We start from the raw sequence: 19,189 nt of genomic DNA, 5'->3' as shown, positions 1-19,189 counted from the left end.
AATGCTGTCGTTCAACTGGGCACTATGTGCAGAAGTGCTTCCTTTTGTCTGTTCTTAATCAGGCATTCATCTTCACTGCCTGACCCTGGGTTCAAGTATTATGAGAAAAAAAGAGCGAGTCTTCTCTCTGCCCACTTTTCCCATATTATTTCTTAGGTCCACAATATCGTTTTTGAGTTGCACATCCTGTTTCCCACAGCAGTCAGCCAAAGCAACTCTGGACAGTCAGTATTTTGCAGGGGAAAATATATGCACATGCCGGGAAATTCGAGGTTGCGCAATTAAAGCAGATGAAAGTGCTCTCTCACACTAGTGCTCTCTCACACATCTGACCGGATGTGATGCAAGTCAACTGCTCCCTAGTTCTCAGATAACCCTCCTTCCTCAGCTGATCTGTGCAGATCAGGGTGTGTGTGTGTGTGTGTGTGTGTGAGAGAGAGAGAGAGAGAGAGAGACCACCAGGCCCATACAGAGCTTGTCTGAGGTGCAGGGCAGAAGTCCCTGGTCAGCTGGGAGGCATGGGGCATTCTTGGCATGACAGCATAAGCTGGCTTAGCCCTCTGAGGTCAACAGCAGGTGTACCTGGCTCTCCCTACCATCTGTACAGGCTGCCTAACACTGGCATGTTGATCAAAGTGCTCAGCCCCACCCTGAGGATTGGGCAAATGTGGTTCTAGGCCCCAAAAAGGTTAGCCACCCCTAATTTCTGCAATATATGGTATCTATGTGGGGGTTTTCCTTGGAGTGCATGGCTGAAGAGTATCTTTGGGCAAACTAGGGGGATTCTGAAGAGGAACAGGAGTAGGGTTTGTGACAAGGACAATGAACCTGCTCTTCCCTTGCCTACACTCATGTTTATGTGCCCAGGCAGAACAGTGAACCAGAAAGCCACTTACCTAGTTATGTAGCCAGGAAGGGTAAAGCAGGTGTCTTGATTGACAGCACACTAACATGTGGTTGACACTGTCAGAGCTGGCAACTCTGGTCAATGGTTAGTCAGTTTATATTGGTCCATGTGCATCACATTTGTACTGCCCAGTATTTGGGTGCAGGGGCCTTTTCTTTTTCCTGAGCTCTTCTTTTCCACAGCTGAATCTTCTTTGTGCTAACAGATCACTCTCACTGCATTGTGACATAAGGACAGAGGCCCATTTCATAAAATGCAAGAGCTTCACATGTATCACTGTGTGCACAATCGTCGCCTACACTCATCACATCACTGCCTGCCCCCATGTGCTTTTTTTGAGTGGGAAGAGTTATGTGAACTTGGCTATCTCTGCAAAGCCCTCATGCCACATGTTCAGGAGCTGTGAGATGAAGGGTTTGGGTGCATGGTTACTCCTACACCACAGAAAATGTTTTCAGAGTCCTCTGAAACCTTAAAGACCAGCTCAGTATGTGTTCAGTGGGGAAAAGCCATCATGTGTCTTACTTTAGGCTTTTCTAACCATTTTTCATCTCTCTAGAGACTTGATGGAAGATCTGGCCGGCTTGCGCCTCCCTCGCCCATGGGATGGCATTTCAGATTGCCACACGATGCGCTGGAAGGAATGAAGGTCACTAGCACTCCTACAGATGCTTCTTAGAGCTGTCAGAACAGGACCAACAAAGATGTTTGCAAAGCTCCATGTGCTTGCGCTGGCTTTATTTTCCAAAGGAGGCTTCCTTTCTCTAGGTGACCACAACTTTATGAGGAAAGAAATTAAGATTGAAGGAGACCTGGTTTTGGGTGGTCTGTTCCCTATTAAGGAAAAGGGCAGTGGAGCAGAAGAATGTGGGAGAATCAATGAAGACCGAGGTATCCAGCGTTTGGAGGCAATGTTGTTTGCGATTGATGAGATCAACAGAGACAGCTCCTTGCTCCCAGGAATTAAGCTTGGAGTTCACATTTTGGACACTTGCTCCCGGGACACGTATGCATTAGAACAGTCCCTGGAGTTTGTCAGGGCTTCTTTGACTAAAGTGGATGAAGCCGAATATATGTGTCCTGATGGGTCGTACGCGATTCAAGAAAACATCCCACTACTCATTGCAGGAGTCATTGGAGGTTCTTACAGCAGCGTCTCCATACAGGTGAGATATCTTAACTCTTAAGAACAAGTTTTCCATCTCAATGTCCTTTTACCTACTCTACAGAATCCAATGGGAAAACACTCGTAAGCCCATGTGGGTGTCAGGGAAGAACCAGACATGTGGGTCATGCTACCCAGCTGAGGTTCCTCCCAAAAGGAGCTGGAAAGTGTAGCAGCTCCTGTCAGGCAGAGCCACCTGAATTACACTCAGCAGGCAGAAAAGGACGGCTGCATAACCAGGGCTGCAAAGGATGGGTGGAGTGTGGCTTTGGGTATAAAAGGGCAGAGAAGCCACAGGGTGAAAGGGAGTTTGAGAGACTTGCTGATGAAGATTGGTGATCATCATTTGACCACGGAGGATAACCCTGAAGCATGATGTTCACTGGCAGGAGCAGGAGGTCATCTCCTTCCTTCTCTAGCTTGATGCCAGAATTAGGACTAGTGGAAGAGAGCGCATTCTCCTTCCAAAAGCCCAGGAATTGCCTTCACACTGCATGTGGTGGACCAAGCTGGGTTCAATTCTGCTATGGATGACTTTGACATAAGAATACTGAGCTCAATTTGGAAATGTCTTCTCTAGTCAAACTTGGATCAATGTGAGATGTTGTGTTTACCCTAACTCAGTAGTGGAGCACATGCTTGACATGCGCAGAGTCCTAAGTTCAACCCCTGGCATCTCCAGGCTCTCAGGCAGACTCTTGATTTAAAAAATCCTGCACTTGAGAACATGGTGAGCCACTGCCAATTAGCGTTGGCAATACTGGGGTAAGGATGGGCCAATGATCTGATTCAGTATGGGGTCACTTCAAATATTAGAGGGGGGGTCACCTCTGGCCTGGAGACCAAATGTCGTCCTCCTGGCCTCTCTATTTGGTCCTCTCCCCAAGAGACACCCCTCACTCGCTTGGCTCTTTGAGCTCTTTTGCCTGGCTGGAACGTGTCCTTGAACTGAGATGATGCTTGCCTGGTTCCCAGTTGCTGTGGAAAGCAGCTCTTTCGTGTTTAAATTTGCCCTCATTCATTGAGTCTTAAACCAACACAGTTGTCTCCAGTTCTGTACCTGTACCTGCAGATACACTGTACCTGCAGGCCCTCTGATGTCCTTCCCGCATAATCAGCTAGATGTAAACAGAGCCAAGGCTGGAAGGGATGGAGGAACACTGCTGTCCCAGAGATGTCTTGAAATGGGACAATTCTGCTGGTGGAGAGGGCCACCAGCAAAAGCAGAGTGACAGCGAGCCATGGAGGTAGTGCCTGACAGGGAAGAATAAGGGTGCACTATGCTCCATTTCCCCTCACCCCACCCTACATAGGCTATTTGAGAAGACTCTCAAAGAAGGGCCCACTTCAGCTAGATCTTCAAGGTGGACTCTAACTGTTTCCAGACAAAGGGAAGCTTGGGGAGAATAAGTTGCTCCTCTCCAAGAACGTCTGGGTGCTCTGGAGCTGTAAGCAGACTTTTGTTCTCAAAGAATTGTGAGTTTTGGACTCAGTCTAGGGGGCAGGACCTTGCAATATGGAATAATGAAACTTACACATATATTGGTTTCTTCTTCTAGTGAAACTGGCATAAATCACTTGTGGGACTAATAGTGCCCACCTTAGAATCAAAGAAATGGCATTAAGGAATGTAGACCTTTGGGGTCATCTCATCTAGTTTCCACGGCTAACAGAAGGCTCAGAGCACTGTAGTACATTGTCCAGTTCCAAATGCTCAGGCTCTCCTTCATGACTTGAAATTATAAAGGTGTAACAAGTAATGCATTTTGTACCAGCTATATGTGTTTACAAGCTTCTGACTCAAGCAGACCTTCCTCCTGAGATCAATAGCAAACGGCCTCAATGCTAGAATGCAGGATTAGGGTCCAGTTGAAAAGATTTTTTTCTGGGAAAGAAATAACAGCTGTGGATCTGAAAGTTTGCTCAAGCACTTGAAACTCAAACTGGGGACAAGGTGACAAAGAACTCAACTGGACAATGTACATAGTAGTAGTAGTAATACCACCCTGCCCATCTGGGGCACTCTATATGCACTCTATGTTCAGTAAGGTTGCCATTCTGTGACCATTCAGCATAAAACCATGGTCGCAACAAGTCAGGGAGACAGGGTTGATCTGTGCATGCACATTGCTCTGTAGAGCACACACTGAATAGGCAGGGACCTTCCTTGGACAGTGGAGAGGTGAGCAGACACCCTGCCTCCCATGGTGCATGTAACATAGCATCTAAGGTTACATGGAGGCGTACTACATCACACACATATAAGGTGGGCAGAGAAAAATCTGCACCTGTGATTTCCTGATTGTCAGCTGATTAAAAAACCCCAACTCTTCCAGCAGCAGTGGGAAATCTAAAGCAGACCCACCAGGCCTCACCATTTGGCTCATGAAGCCATGTTGACCAAGCCACAGCCACCTGTCTTACGTGTCAGGTGTGGGGTAAGTAAAGATCTCTTTGGGTCCAAAAATGGGTTTGCAGGCTCCACTGATCATCTGAACCTGTAGAGACTTGTGTGTGGCATTTTGAAGTTCCAACCACAAGCTGATTTCAGGGCAACAGGCGTTGTGCATTGTAAGCTCAAGCCTACATGGTTTATTTTCAAACTGTACGGATGAAGGGGGTCACCTGACAGCACTGTGACATCAGGTGCCCACCTGTCAAATTGGCCTGTTGGGGTGGGAGAGGTAAGGATCTGGACTTTTAGCCAGATCCAGATCCCCACCCCTGATTTAGATTATTTATATGCTCTTCTTTGCATAAGCCACATTTTACTACAATGGTCAAATAAAATTAAAAGAATACATAAAATCCATTTAAAAGCAACAACAACAACAATGCAACAAATCCCTAAATCACAATTACTAATAGGAGCAGCAGGAATGAATTCCTTTCTCTAATCAGGTCTGTCTCCTCCAGTAACCATAAAAGGTATGTCCTAACCAGTCACCTAAAAATATGGAGAGTTGGGGCCAGATGCACCTCAGTGGAAGTTGCACATTCAGGCACCACCACTGATGTGTCCCTTTTAGTCACTATGCTACAATACATCTCTGCTCTAGTGGCATGGTCCTTCCACGTGTAAATATCTGTTGAACCTTTTAGATCTATTTGGGCTTTCAGTTCCCTCACATGTTTAGAATTGCCTGAGGGTGAGCATGGCCTTGCTGCCCAGCCCAGCTGCTCTACAGCATCCCAATGCCCAGACCCACCATTGCCCAAGCATTGAAGGGGGAACGTCTACAGAAGGGAGCCTGTTGTACTCAGGAAGCCGCTGGACATAATTTTGAACCCTGGCCATCCTGCATGTTCCTGCTGTGAGCATTGACCTTCCAGAATATGGAGGGTGGCAAAGCCTAGAATGGCAGCATGAGTGGGGCCACCCTCGCTCGTGGGGGAGCACTGAATGCCCAAAGAGAGTTTAAGAGTCTTAAATATACACTCCTAAATTAGAATTCAATGGGCCAATGGGTGACAGAGTTGATGGGCATTAGAGCTGAAGTCTCCTGGATTGGGCAATTCCCTCCAGCACCTGATGTCTGGGCTTCCTGTGGTGCTTTGAAGTCCCAAGTTCGGGACTTCAAAGCACCTGTGATGTCAGGCAACTGACAGGTGGGCAGTCAAACTGGGTGCACAAAGCCAAAAAGGTTCCCTATGCCTGACATAGGGGATGTCAGGGCTGGTTCAGCTGCAGGTCAGCACTGAGACTCAGAGATGAGCAATAAAGGTGATTCTTTATTCAAGGAAACGGAATTCAAACTGAGAATCCTATGGGCAAGACTGGCCCTGGTAATGCAGTTGCCAGAACTGACCATCTGAGTCTCCCGCTTCCGCCTGTCTCCTTCCCATCTGGCTCTTTTCGCAGCACTCTTAAACTCCATGGGGGGGGGCTGTGCTCCCTGTGCTCTTTGTTCTGCAAAAGCTGCTGGAGATAAGCAGGGAGGGGAGCTCAATACAGCAGGACTGGCAGGCTCCTCCAACTCTGTTACAGCCTCACCCCCCCTCCTTCCCAGCTGCCTCTTCTTCCTCTCTCTCTCACCTGTCAGCACTCCACCATTGTGTTCCCCTTCATCCCCTGACCTGTCTTCCAAGTCCACCTCCTCTCCCCCGGCTCTGATCCTCTTCTGAGGCTTCCACAGAGGGTTCTCCCAGGGATGTACCCTCACATCAAAACCTCACACTTCCACACATTGGAAGTTTTAAATGTATGCACATCTGAAGAACTCCCTGCTTCTCTGCCGCAAATGGAACGTATGGAATTGACTTGCCCTGAGCTAGGTCAGTGGTCTATCTAATAGCCCAGGGTTTTCCTCAATGCAGCTGCTCTCCAAGGTCTCAGGCAGAGAAAGCCTTCCTCCGTGTATTGTTAAGATCCTTTAACAGCAGGGTCTTTCTGCGTGCAGAACAGAAGCTCTCCCATTAAGCCATTCGCTCTCTCACTTTGTGTTCTGTTGCGGGTGGGGGTGGGGGTGGCTTGCTTTCATTAATCCCTGGAGTGGGATGATCCATCACCATCATTGTTCCAAAACTGCCTGTCAAAGAGAACAAAGGGAATCAGGGGCATCATATTGCTTAAATATGGGCAGTGGGTGAAGTAGGTTTGAAGCCACCTTCTCTTGAATATCCTTATGAAAATCAGCAGGAAGGCTCCACAGGATGTGTCTTGAGGCTCATAGCTCACCCTCACTGCATGTTTCATGATAAACATTGCGAAAGCAGAGTGATAATGTGCGCTGAGCTGAGCTATTCCAACCAAGAGCTCCTCCGTTTCTGCCTTTGTAATTTGCAGCAATATTTACAATGTCCTGCAAATTCTGTCTGGACAGCTGTCCGTCTGATCCTTTCTTTCTCCTGCCAGATTCTTGCTTCCCTCATCATCTCTCCCACCCCCAAAAATGGTAAATAAGCAATGAGCATCTTGACACACACAGTCAATAGTAAAAATTAAAAAAAAATCTAAAGAGCATAATCTGGAGCCAATTAAAATCATGTGAGTTTGAAAGAGAGATGGCAGTAAGAGTTTGCCTAGAAAGACCAGTGGGGGAATAGCACTGTGTGAATTTAGCTTTCCTAGAGAAGGAAGAATATCATTCTTCTCATGCACCCCTCATTCCTGAGCTCTTCTAATGTAATTCCATTTAATTAGCTGTGCTTTCCTTCCAGATTTTTCATGTCATTTCATTTTGGATGCAATTTGGATTCCCCCAGTCTGGTTTACTAACAATTTCTAAATAGGATATGATTAATATAGTTCACACTTTTCAGTATCTGCTAACTATCCAACCATGTAGGCATCTCCACCACCTTAGAAGGTATTCCAGTATTCTGAGGTCTAATTGGTCATATAAACAGTATCGCTTCTCAGTTCTGTAAACTCAACAGCTCCATAAAAGCTGGACACCACAGGGGCATAATGGGGGGGGCCTGGGGTGTGTGGATCCAGGCACATTTTTGAGAGGGGACACAGCCAGCCAGCCCCCCCCCAGCTCCATAATCTGAGCCTGGCTCCAAATGAAACCAGCATATAGGGTATCAAGAAACGGCCAGACATAGTCTGAAGTACACTTTCCCAACTTGGTGCTCTCAAGAGGTTTGAACCTCCCAGGAGGCCTAGCTGACATTACCAGTGTTCAAGGATGCTGGGAGTTGAAATCCAAACCATCCAGAGAGCACCAGATTAGAGAACAATGGTGAAGGCACCTGGTACACCAACAGAAAAAACATTCTAATGGTAAGAGCTGTTTGACAGTACAGACATAGCTATTGGCCACAGTATGTTACCTGAACCGCCAACCCCGGCTGTGATAGCCCTTGGATGGAGAGCAGTTCAGAAGTATTTTGAAGAGCTGTTAGACAGTGAAAAGGTCTCCCTCGGGAGATGGTGGACGCTCCTTCCTTGGAGGTCTTTAAGCAGAAGTTGGATGGCCATCTGTCAGGGATGCTTTACTTGAGATTCCTGCATGGCAGGAGGGTGGACATGACCTCCAGGGATCCTCAGGCATCTCCTCCAGGTTCTGCCCAGGCTGTGATCCACCACCTGAGAGCCACAGGCTGAGAGCCCTTTCTTTTCATTCTTCAGCTTATGCCAGAGAACCAAGCCTCAAGCAAGATGTGTGACTTTAATCACCAAATACCTGGGGGAGAGAACAGCAGACAAATGTTCAGATTGAGCTGGTCCAAGTAGAACCCCTCTCTCCCATTTCTCCCTGATGTCATGTGCTTTGCTGGGCCTGCTCTTTCAACATCTACACTTTCATAGAATCATAGAATTGTAGAGTTGGAAGAGATCTTGAGGGTCATCTAGTCCAACCCCCTGCGATGCAGGAATCTCAACTAGATCATACACAACACAGCAGATGGCCACCCAACCTCTGCTTAAAAACCTCCAAGGAAGGAGAGTCCACCACCTCCCAAGGGAGATTGTTCCACTGTTGAACAGCTCTGACTGTCAGAAAGCTCTCCCTGACGTTTAGTCAGAATCTCTTTTCTTTTAACTTGAAGCCATTGTTTCAGGCCCAGCCTCCGTAGCAGAAGAAAGCATATCCAAGTGAACAGCAGCTCAGATCTCCCTATCGTAAGGAGTCCCTGCACAACTGGGGTCCCAATCACACGGGAGAGCCTGTGCCTGTGCAGATGTTCTTAGCAGATTCCCTCCAGGAGGCCCATGTGGTGTGTGGCTGCTGGGGTCCATGCTCAACATGAGCGCTACATACAGAGGACAGCATGATGAACAGGGTTCCCTAAGCATCTGAGAAAATTGTCCAGTGCCAGAGAAGCCAAGGCCAGAGCAGTGAATCATCCATCGTTACTGCAGGCCCCCTCCCCAGTGGGCAGGACCTTTAGGCCTGCAGGTTGTCTGAGAGCACAGCCTTTGCAAAATACAGGGCTATGTCCGTGGCAGGAGGGCACGGGGGGTGGGGGTGGCATACCATCCATGTTCCTCTGCAGATGGAATGGCAATGCTGTAAAGTTGGCATCAAAAAGGTGTGAATCAGGGGCCTCCTTTGGAAGGAAAGTGCCTCCACTCTGACTGTTCTGCTTTGCTAATCAAGCCATAAGAGGCTTTAAGGCACTGCCTTCCTGGGGTGCTATAATAGCAGATAATGAATATTTAGCTAGATTTTTACAGTTTAATATCCAAGATGGCTGGCAGGCAATAACTCTGAACAGGCACAGTTTCATTTTTCAGAGTTATTTTTTCTTAATTTTTTTCCCTGCAGGCACCAATGTGGTTAGAGAATCTGTTTTAAGCGAATGCAATAAAATCTTCTTAGAATATCCTAGTGATGCAATTAACAGATTTAGCTCTCAAATTTCCATGAATGCACTGTATAATTTTAGTATCTATTGACTGGGGCTTGAGTAAATAACTCGGTGACTTTTCAGACTACCTCTTTACAGCTTCTTGGATAAAATGTCAAAAAGCATTTTAACATGAATGTTGCTCACTTGATGATAGTAAGTTCGAGTAGCTGATTTGCCTGCAGGAAAAAGCCAGCACAGATAAAACTCTAGCAAGTAACCTTTCAGGTACCCTCAAACACAATAAACTTCCATGGAGCTGCTTTGCACATTCAAGCCTGGCCAACATCTGCATCAGAATGTGGTGGCAGAATACTAAGATGTATTGTTTTAGAAAACAGGTAGCAAATACCATTTAAAAATAGATATTTCCTGGGGGGGGACCCCCAAACCCAGCAAGGAGAAATTTTCATCACATATTCCCTCTAATACATCTGGAACCAATCTGTGTAAAACTGTCATCATCTGCCATGTGGGGCAGATCCACCCCATATCTTTAAAGCACATTCAATATTCAAACTGTGTGACTTCCCCAAACTAAACCTTGGCACTGTAGTTTGTCAAGAGTGCCAGAAATCGCAGCTTTGTGAGGAGAAAACTACAGTTCCCAGGATTTAGGGAGGAAGTCATATACTTTTAAGTGTATGTTGAATGTGCTTTAAACAAATGCTCTGGATCTGCCCCCTGCTCACGGTTGCAATGGGGTCATATGAGCTAATATATATGTTCTTCTTCCTAGGTTGCAAACTTGCTCAGGCTTTTCCAGATTCCTCAGATAAGCTACGCCTCGACCAGTGCCAAGCTGAGTGACAAGTCTCGCTATGACTACTTTGCACGGACGGTGCCACCTGACTTCTACCAAGCCAAAGCAATGGCTGAGATCCTACGGTTCTTTAACTGGACTTACGTGTCAACGGTCGCTTCTGAAGGAGACTATGGTGAAACAGGCATTGAAGCATTTGAGCAAGAGGCACGCCTCCGAAATATATGCATTGCCACCTCTGAGAAGGTTGGTCGCTCCAATATTCGGAAGTCCTATGACAGCGTTATCAGAGAGCTGCTCCAGAAACCCAATGCCAAGGTGGTCGTCCTCTTCATGCGCAGTGATGACTCCCGGGAGCTGATTGCTGCAGCCAACCGATTCAACGTTTCCTTCACATGGGTTGCCAGTGATGGGTGGGGAGCACAGGAAAGCGTTGTGAAGGGCAATGAGCATGTTGCCTACGGCGCAATAACTCTCGAGCTTGCTTCTCATCCAGTTAAAGAATTCGATCGATACTTCCAAAGCCTCACCCCTTACACTAACCATCGCAACCCCTGGTTCAAGGACTTTTGGGAGCAGAAATTTCAGTGCAGCCTCCAGAACAGGAAACCCCACAGAAAAATGTGTGACAAACATTTATCTATCAACAGTTCCAACTACGAACAAGAGTCTAAGATCATGTTTGTGGTGAATGCGGTATATGCAATGGCGCACGCCCTGCATAAAATGCAACGGACCATGTGTCCAAACACAACCAAACTCTGTGATGCCATGAAGCATTTGGATGGCAAGAAGCTCTACAAAGACTACCTACTGAAAGTCAACTTTACAGGTAAAACGATTAACAACACTCCTCTGATGAGGGGACTACAAAAATGTTGCTGGAACGGGAAAGCATCTGACCCTGGCATTGTTGCTTGTAGTAAAGGAAGATGGGCGGAAGGGAAGCTGAGGATTTATCCTGCGCTCAGATTTCGATCTGAATGGGATCAGATGTTCAGGAAAAGTGAAAACACTCCCCTCTTTTTTGGGGGGGGGTAGGGGTTTTAGGGACCTTGCCAAGGTTCATTTCTGAGCCTGGTTTGGAAAAACATTGTCACCATCTCTGTTCTAGAGTGGTTTGTGGTTCAGCTTGTATGGCGATAAATGGGAGTACCCCAGCGCAACCACCTTATGCCCTGAGCTTCTCTACATCACAGTCAGTTGCCAAATCCAAGGAAATGTCCATTTTTACCTGCAAGCATCCCAATACACATCCAGGGGTGGGTCATTAACCTTACAGGACATCTGTGATGTTTTATTATGGAAATTGGTTGTGACAAAAAAAGTTGATATATTATTTTATGTTTTTAAACCGTTGATTGAATGAGGAGCCACTGTAGATGAGGCCCATTCTCATGTTGCCACCCTCTCATGGAGGACGCACAAAGAACCACCGGGATTGCCCCCTGCTCTCCCCAGCTCCTCTTTTCCCAGGCACATCCTATGCCCCAACAGTGCAGTGAATGCGTCTGTTTGTTGTAGCTTGTTTTTACTATTCTGCCCACAAATACTGTAGCTAAGGTATTTCTGTCCAATGTCTCACTAGGGAGCAATTTTTTGTCCTAGCAAATGAGAGCATGAATCATTCAACAAAACAGCCTGCATAATAAGGAGATTGAGGTGTTGGATTAACTAGCTTTGATAATTTATTATAGATCATTTTTGCCATTTGATTTGGACTTGCTAGGTAATCAATATTTCACAGCACAGGGCAGTCTTCAGGGCAGTCTGCAATGATGAGATCTATTGATCTGACATGTTGACAACATTTGACACTATCTGCAGCTTTGGCGATGAATTGGTTGTAGTTGTGACAGTGATCTAACCCTGTGCCTCCTTATCCGTACACAAGTTCCACTGATTTTGAAGACACTCGTGCAGGAGTGAAAGTGCACAGGAAAGCAAGTTTGTATGTTACATCTCTATGCAATAACAATGATTAAAAGAGGCTCAGTGGAATTTTCACTGGCTATATAATAATAATCCAGTCTTATAAAATATATATCCCCGTAGGTCAGGCTTTTAAACATTTACGTGCCGGCATTGTATACAACATCTCCAGACAACCAGGTACTAAAGTTTTACACAACTTGGCTCTTCTTTTGGCCGCAAATAAATAGCAGAGGTCTGTGTATATGGATGGACTAGTAACTTTGGTAAACCTATTTTCATGGTTCATATTCATCCACTGACAGTCAATACATACGGCAAGCCTAACAGTTGCTAAGAACCATAAAAATAAGCCTTAATAGCCCATGCCTAACTGCCTTTCATCCTAAAACCAAGAGATGATGTACACCTTTCATTGGCTGGCTGTTGTCCATTCATAAAGTCTTTGACCAGCAATATGTTTGAATGTAGACAAATTAGACAAATTCACAGAATCATAGAATTGTAGTACTTGACAGCTATTTGATACCTGTCCACAAAAAATGCATGCCCAAACAATTGAAGATTGGTTACAAGGTAATGTCACCGCTGGAGAACAAAGAAGAAGCATGTTATGGATTTGTTCAGCCTTTTAGAATTGGACTGTGACAAGTGGGAGCCCTGAAGCAGACCCCAAGCCCCTCGCAGGAACGTACCTGGTTAGGTCTCCAGCCAGCCTGAAACAAACCCTTGTTGGGGACTTACATGGGTGGGGGGAGGTTTGAGGCTGGGTGGGGAGAATACACATTTTCCCTTTGTTCGCCCCTGAAACCTCCTCATATAATCAGGAGGAGTTTTTTAAAAACTCAAGATGTGTGTCTGTGAACCTTACCTCCAGGCATACCGTACTTACTGTAAACAGCTCAGGCAGGCCCAGCCCCACCTCCTGGGGCTCCTAGAGGCCTGGTTAGGCTGTTTAAGCAGCATTAGGAAAAGGAAAGAGGAAAATCTTGTCTGTCTAGTGAAATAGCAAGCAGGTCCTGACATCCCACCACAAACTAACTTGACCAAGAAGCGAGAACCCAGGATGGATGGGTATGTGGTCAGTGGTCAGCACAAACTGTGTTTCCCTCTGTACCAGTCATGCACTCCTTTTTGGTGTCTTTTATTTTAATGATTGGCTTCAAAGCATTTCTCACCTGCCTGACGTCTGAAGCAACTGATGGATGATGCTTCATGTATGGCATAAGCAAATAGCTCTCCTGCACTTCCGTGGAGCAGTAAAGCAGATGCACTTGAGAACACCTTGCAGAAAGGCACACCTCCCCACATGACCTGAGTGGCACAGCCCACACTGACAGAGGTGGGTAGATGCAATGGGCCCCTGTAAACAGAGCACACTGACCTGCCCACTGCCAGTGGTTCAAGGAAAGTGTCACGCTAGGAATAGGGAGTTTGAAACTTAAAAGCTCATTCAGCCATGGGGCTCAGGGAAGGGCTTTGCTCCAGTAGCATTCTCTTTGCCCAGCCTACTTCACAGCATTTCTGGGAGGACAGAGGGGCTACAACCATGCACACCATATCATCACCATCATTTTAATGGATTGCAACTAGGACTTGTCAGAGGCTTGACATGGCTAGAGCTAGTATCTGCAGAGCTGTGTGGGATGCTCTTCCCTCCTCGACCTGCTCAAGTGAAAGAGAGGAGCTGGGCTGGGGGAGAACAACCACAGAAGCAGCACGGATTGGGAAAGTAAAGCATTGCATCAATAGGAACTGCCAGGGAACTCTTTCTGGGTTACAGTGACCCAGGGGTGAGCCGGGAAAGTGAACTCCTTACAAGAACAGCTCTTGAGGGATGAGTAAGCGAGAATGACATCAGGCCAGAAACACAAGAAAGTACTCAATGAGGATGAGTCTCAGCCGCCTTACACTAGACTCACTAAGATCTCTCTGAAGGAAAGAAGAGGTTTCAGGGCTTTGGGGGCCCTATGAGTTGGTAACTCTTATCTAGAGGGTGATTTCAGAACAAGATGTATGTATGTAATTCACTCCATTTTCTGTTACTGGGTGACAACCATACTTGAAATATCTCAGTGTCAAGGTGTTCCAAGTGCCAAGCACTGTGCAAATACCTGAGAGTGTTGGAATGGCATTGCTTAGTTGCAGCACACAAGGTGAACAGTGGTGTGGCACTGTAAGCTGCATTACATCATTTCCCCATCCACCAAACATTATTTCCAATGACTGAGTCACTTTCGCATTCTTCCCGTTTCTCCATTCTGTAGAAGAATCAGGTGAGAGAGGAAACAAAGCTGACACACAAACCTCACAGGCGCAGAGAGCATGACTGAATATTTTAGAGCTGTGAAAGAGAACGCCACTTTGCCATCTGTGTCGGAAGAGTGGAGTACAGATGGACAAGACTGGCAGGCAGAGGATTGTACAGCAATTATTCTTCCTCTGCCGTCTCACCTGTCAACATGCAACAGCTGGGTCTTCTGTTTCAAAAGCTTCTCTGTGAATCTTGATCTGGGGCTGTGAGGAAAGCTTGCAGAGGTTGCATCGAGTTCCCTGGCTAGTGCCATGCCTCATTTCTAAACAAAATACCCCCTTCCCACACAGAGAGACAAAAGAGAGAAAGAAAGAAAAAATCCGCTATCCTCCGACAGCTCGCAGATCTACCTGTCCTTTCTCATCCTGACTGCTTCACTGCAAACTGACATCTGCGTTTGTTTTCCTGACATTTCCATGGATTTCGGTGGAGCTGCTGGTTGTCTCTTGATTTATATAGCTAGATTTAAAAATAGCACCAAAGGCATTTGCAGTTATTTATCTTTGTAAATCAGTCAACAGAAGAGATTGTTAGCTTCGTCTGGGATGCTAAAATCCTCAGCTTCATTGAGACATCTTTTTATTTAAAGCTGGTCACTGATCAATTAACTGATTAAAAGCAAAATGATGTTTAAACATTCTAGAAAATTCTAGAAAGCTTTACTCCAGCTCCAGACAACTGTACAAACAAGTAATCATTTCAGTACCATATAACAATTTAAAATACAGCAGAAAACTAAAGTGACAAATTTCAGTGCAAATGGCCACCAGCCATGAAAAATGTCCCTACAATCATCATCACTGTCATCATTTCTATATCTTGATGGCCTTCATCTGGTAGTCACAGGGCAATATAAAAGAATGAATGAAGAAAGAAAATAAATACTGTGTGATCTTAAGACATACTAAAAAGCATGCCGTGGACTCAGTCATCTCACATTCACAGTCATATACGTACTCACTGTTTCAATTTCTCAGCTTCTCCCCTAAGTCTGAGTGAATAATAGGTACCTTCCAATGGCAACGAGATGGTGATAATGAAAGGGTAGATCAGAGTCCCACAACTGGCAAAGTGTGGTGGAAAATGCCCTACAGACACATACATAGCACAGCATTAGGTGCTACACTGCCAGGAGAAGGTGTGCTGTGGGCTAGGCATTTCTACTCATGAGCAGGGATAAGGGAGAAATTTGGCTTTCCAAAACTATCTGCGATCCTGAATTTACACTTCTCTACATTTTGTGTTGCAATTCTTCAACCAAAACATGTGTACAAAAATATGCATATCAGGGAAATGTGTGCATAAGAATCCACATATTAGTAATATGACATAGTAAAGTGCATTATATTAAGCAAAATTGTATCCCAAAATGTACATATTAGGCCAACTTGCATACAAAGTTTAGACGAATGCACACTAAAAGGCTGATGAACTTTTGAGAGGGTTAAAAAAAATCTGATGCAGAAATGTAGCAAAACTAAATTCACAGACCTGCCCATCCTTATTCATGAATAATCCCTTTAGAAACAAGGCTCAATGTGAGTAAAGTATCTCAGAAGGCAGTAAATACTGAGCTAAATTTACCTCCTGCAACTCTTTTAAAAAAAATCAAGAAATTATTTGTTGTATATTTTTCTCCACTATCCCTCAGCCCTGCCCATTCTCCACTTACAAACAAACCTGTCTTGCCTTTTACTTGTGGGATTTGCTGGACTTCAAGAGGTGAAAAAACATGCCATGAGAGCCCATTTCCATGGTAACCACTTTATTCAGGTAAAAAAAAAGCAAAAGACCCATTGGCCTGCAGCAGGAATTTGTTCCCTGGCTTCTGAGTACATACACACACACACAAACTTGATGCCCCATTTGCACTTGTTCAGCCATTCAGTTGACTAAATGTGAAAAAAAATGAATTACTCAAGCTATTCAGTTCTATGCTAGATCTGTCCTGGGTCAAACCTGTGCACAAGAGTCACCATGCATCAGGGGCAGCCACAGCCTCTTACAAGGGTGTAAGAGAGAAGGCCAGCTGCACATGTCAACCTTGACTGGCCATTGAGCCATCTTTCACCTCCACCTGCTCACAAGACCCACCTTTTACGTTTTCCCTGCATATCAACATGTTTCTTTCCCTCTTTCTCTTTCTGGTGGGGTAGCTGGTTGGAACACAAAAACCTAAGAATAGCAAGCTGGATTGGGTCAATGGCCCATCTAGTCCAGTGTCCTGTTCTCACAGGGGCAGAACAGATGAGGAACTGCAAGCAGAACATGAGCACAAGAGCAGCACTCTCCCCTCTTGTGGCTCCCAGCAACTGTTACTCAGCAGCATTGCTGCCTCCAACTGTGGCGGTAGAACATGCCCTCCAACATTTCTCCGAGGAAAATAGGGATGTCCTATTCCACTACCATCATCCTTTTATTATGTATACCCTGCTCATCTGACTGGGTAGTCCCAGATACTCTGGGCAGCTTCCAATATATATGAAAACATAATAGAACATTAAACATTAAAAAGCTTCCCTATACCGAGCTGCCTTCAGATGTCTTCTAAAGGTTGCATAGTTACTTATCTCCTTGGCTCGGGGGTTGCATAACTCTATACCCTCCAACGTTTCTCCAATGAAAATAGGGATGTCCTAAGGAAAACTGGGATATTCCCCTCCCTGAAATGAGTCTTGCAAGAAGCATTCCATTTTAGCTAATAGAATTGTTCGTGTGTGTGCTTGATTGTGGGGCTGCCCAGAATAATTTCTCCAGTTTGCAAACGTGCCCACAGTCTGCTCTAAGAATATCGTCAGGCTCAGATGCCTCCTAAGGCAATACAGGAGCAGGACAATGTGGGGCATCTCTGATGGTCCCTGACACTCCCTCCTCCCTATCTGGATTTGGGCCTAAAAGACCAAGGAAAAGTGGGGGGGGTGGAGGGTAAGTTGTAAGCAAGCACCATTTTTGACATTGCACAACCTCATTGTGGATCATGGCGCAGGTCTGTTAAAGCTGCTGCCTTCGCTTTCACTTTCCTGGCTTTGTGGGGCATGAGCCAATGTAAGATAGCTCTGACTCTGATCTTAAACCTGCTGGGTGTATATATATATATATATATATATATATATATATATATATATATATATAATATATACAGTGGTACCTCGGGTTAAGTACTTAATTCGTTCCAGAGGTCTGTTCTTAACCTGAAACTGTTCTTAACCTGAAGCACCACTTTAGCTAATGGGGCCTCCCATTGCCGCCGCTGCGCGATTTCTGTTCTCATCCTGAAGCAAAGTTCTTAACCCGAAGTAATATTTCTGGGTTAGCAGAGTCTGTAACTTGAAGCTTCTGTAACCTGAAGCATATGTAACCCGAGGTACCACTGTATAAAATATTAGGGCTGAGAATTAAATATATATATATAGTTTCAATCTGTTATTTACAAATACAGTCTGAAATGGGAAACCTGCTTCTGCTTGTGGAGGTGTGATGTAGAACTCTGGTTCTCCAGGGTTTCCAGGATCTACATCATATGAAGAGACTCCACAAGTGCAGGTGTTTCCATCCCTCTCTAATAGGGGTATACTTATTACCTCAGTGGAGTTTTCTATGGCCCCTGAACACAGCTGCTGATCACAGTCCTTTGTATATAATGGGCCAGCTTATAGAACAATTAAGGAGAAGTTCACTAATTATAATTGATGGGAATGTGACTGGAAGCTTGAAGGTCTCTCAGAAGGTAAATGGAAACTATGGCACCATAGTACCTTTAAAAAAATGCATGTGGTTGAGTTTTTTAAAAATCCATCATTCCCAGTACTAGCCACTGTGAATGTGAGCACTCGGTGAATTTTTCCACCCATGAAATAAGCATGCATCTTAAATTCATTCTGCAGGATGGAAAACAAACTCTGCATCACAGATGAGTATTATTATTATCATTAAGTCTCCCATCGTGTTAGCAGCAGGGGCTTTAGGGTCAGGGCCGGATGTTATGTCTACATGGTTTGCAGTTGAATAACTTTCCCTGGTGGGCAGCCAAATGAAGAAAAGTAAAAGTATCATCTCAAGTCATTTTATAGCATTTCCTCTCTTTTCAGGTTGGGGGGGGGTCATATTTGTGTCATGCAATGCAGTGGGAATGAAGTCTCTAGACTCTAGATAATTCATTGGACTGGAAATAGCCTCTGGACTTCTAGTTCAGATTTAGCTGTGCAACTCAGATTTAAGCAAAACTGAACTGAGACTAGTTCCAGAGGTGTGCGAAACCAGTTACCAAACCTTTATTCCAGCCTTCACCAACTTAGTGTCCCCCAGGTGTTTTGGGCTCCAGGTCCCTTCAACACCAGCCCTCATGGCCACCGGGGGCAATGTCCAATGTTGCTGTCCAACAGCCGCTGTGGGCTCCAGGTTGGAGAACACGGCTTTACGGGCTTAAACTAGAACCAGTCACAGACTTATCAACCTGAATCAGGACCAAGCCCAAAGTGTTTAACAGCTCCATTACACACACTTTTAGAAATATGGTACTTTCACCTAAACGCCTCATTGAACTGTTTCCATGTGAACAGATACTTGTTTTTTCAGATGAAATAATTAAAAAAATAAAAAAAATTGTCCAGGGGCACCTTAGAGACCAACTAAGTTTGTTCTGAGTATAAGCTTTCATGCTACTGGACAATTTTTTATTTTTTTATTTATTTTGACTGTGTCAGACCAACACGGCTACCTACCTGAATCTTGTTTTTTCAGATTCTTGGGTGACTAAAGCAGCATTCAATTCTTTATGGTTCTGTGAGGAATCAGAGAGGAACATAATGA

General features: G+C 45.3%; 1 protein-coding gene across 2 annotated transcripts in view; it reads left to right on the top strand.

The window, feature by feature from the left end:
• Window positions 1–19,189, top strand: part of GRM3 (glutamate metabotropic receptor 3) — a 144,035-nt gene that overhangs the window by 110,995 nt on the left and 13,851 nt on the right. For both annotated transcript variants that reach the window (XM_083575040.1, XM_083575039.1), the window contains exons 2-3: window positions 1,467–2,073; window positions 10,111–10,966. In XM_083575040.1, the coding sequence (XP_083431166.1) occupies window positions 1,576–2,073; window positions 10,111–10,966 (1,354 nt within the window). In that variant the 5' untranslated portion in view covers window positions 1,467–1,575. The remainder of the gene's footprint in view (window positions 1–1,466; window positions 2,074–10,110; window positions 10,967–19,189) is intronic.

Source organism: Podarcis filfolensis (genome assembly GCF_964270895.1).
Source record: "Podarcis filfolensis genome assembly, chromosome: 10".
Classification (NCBI taxonomy): Eukaryota; Metazoa; Chordata; class Lepidosauria; order Squamata; family Lacertidae; genus Podarcis; species Podarcis filfolensis.
Note: the sequence above shows the minus strand (reverse complement) of the source record. Positions and strands in the feature narration are given on the sequence as shown.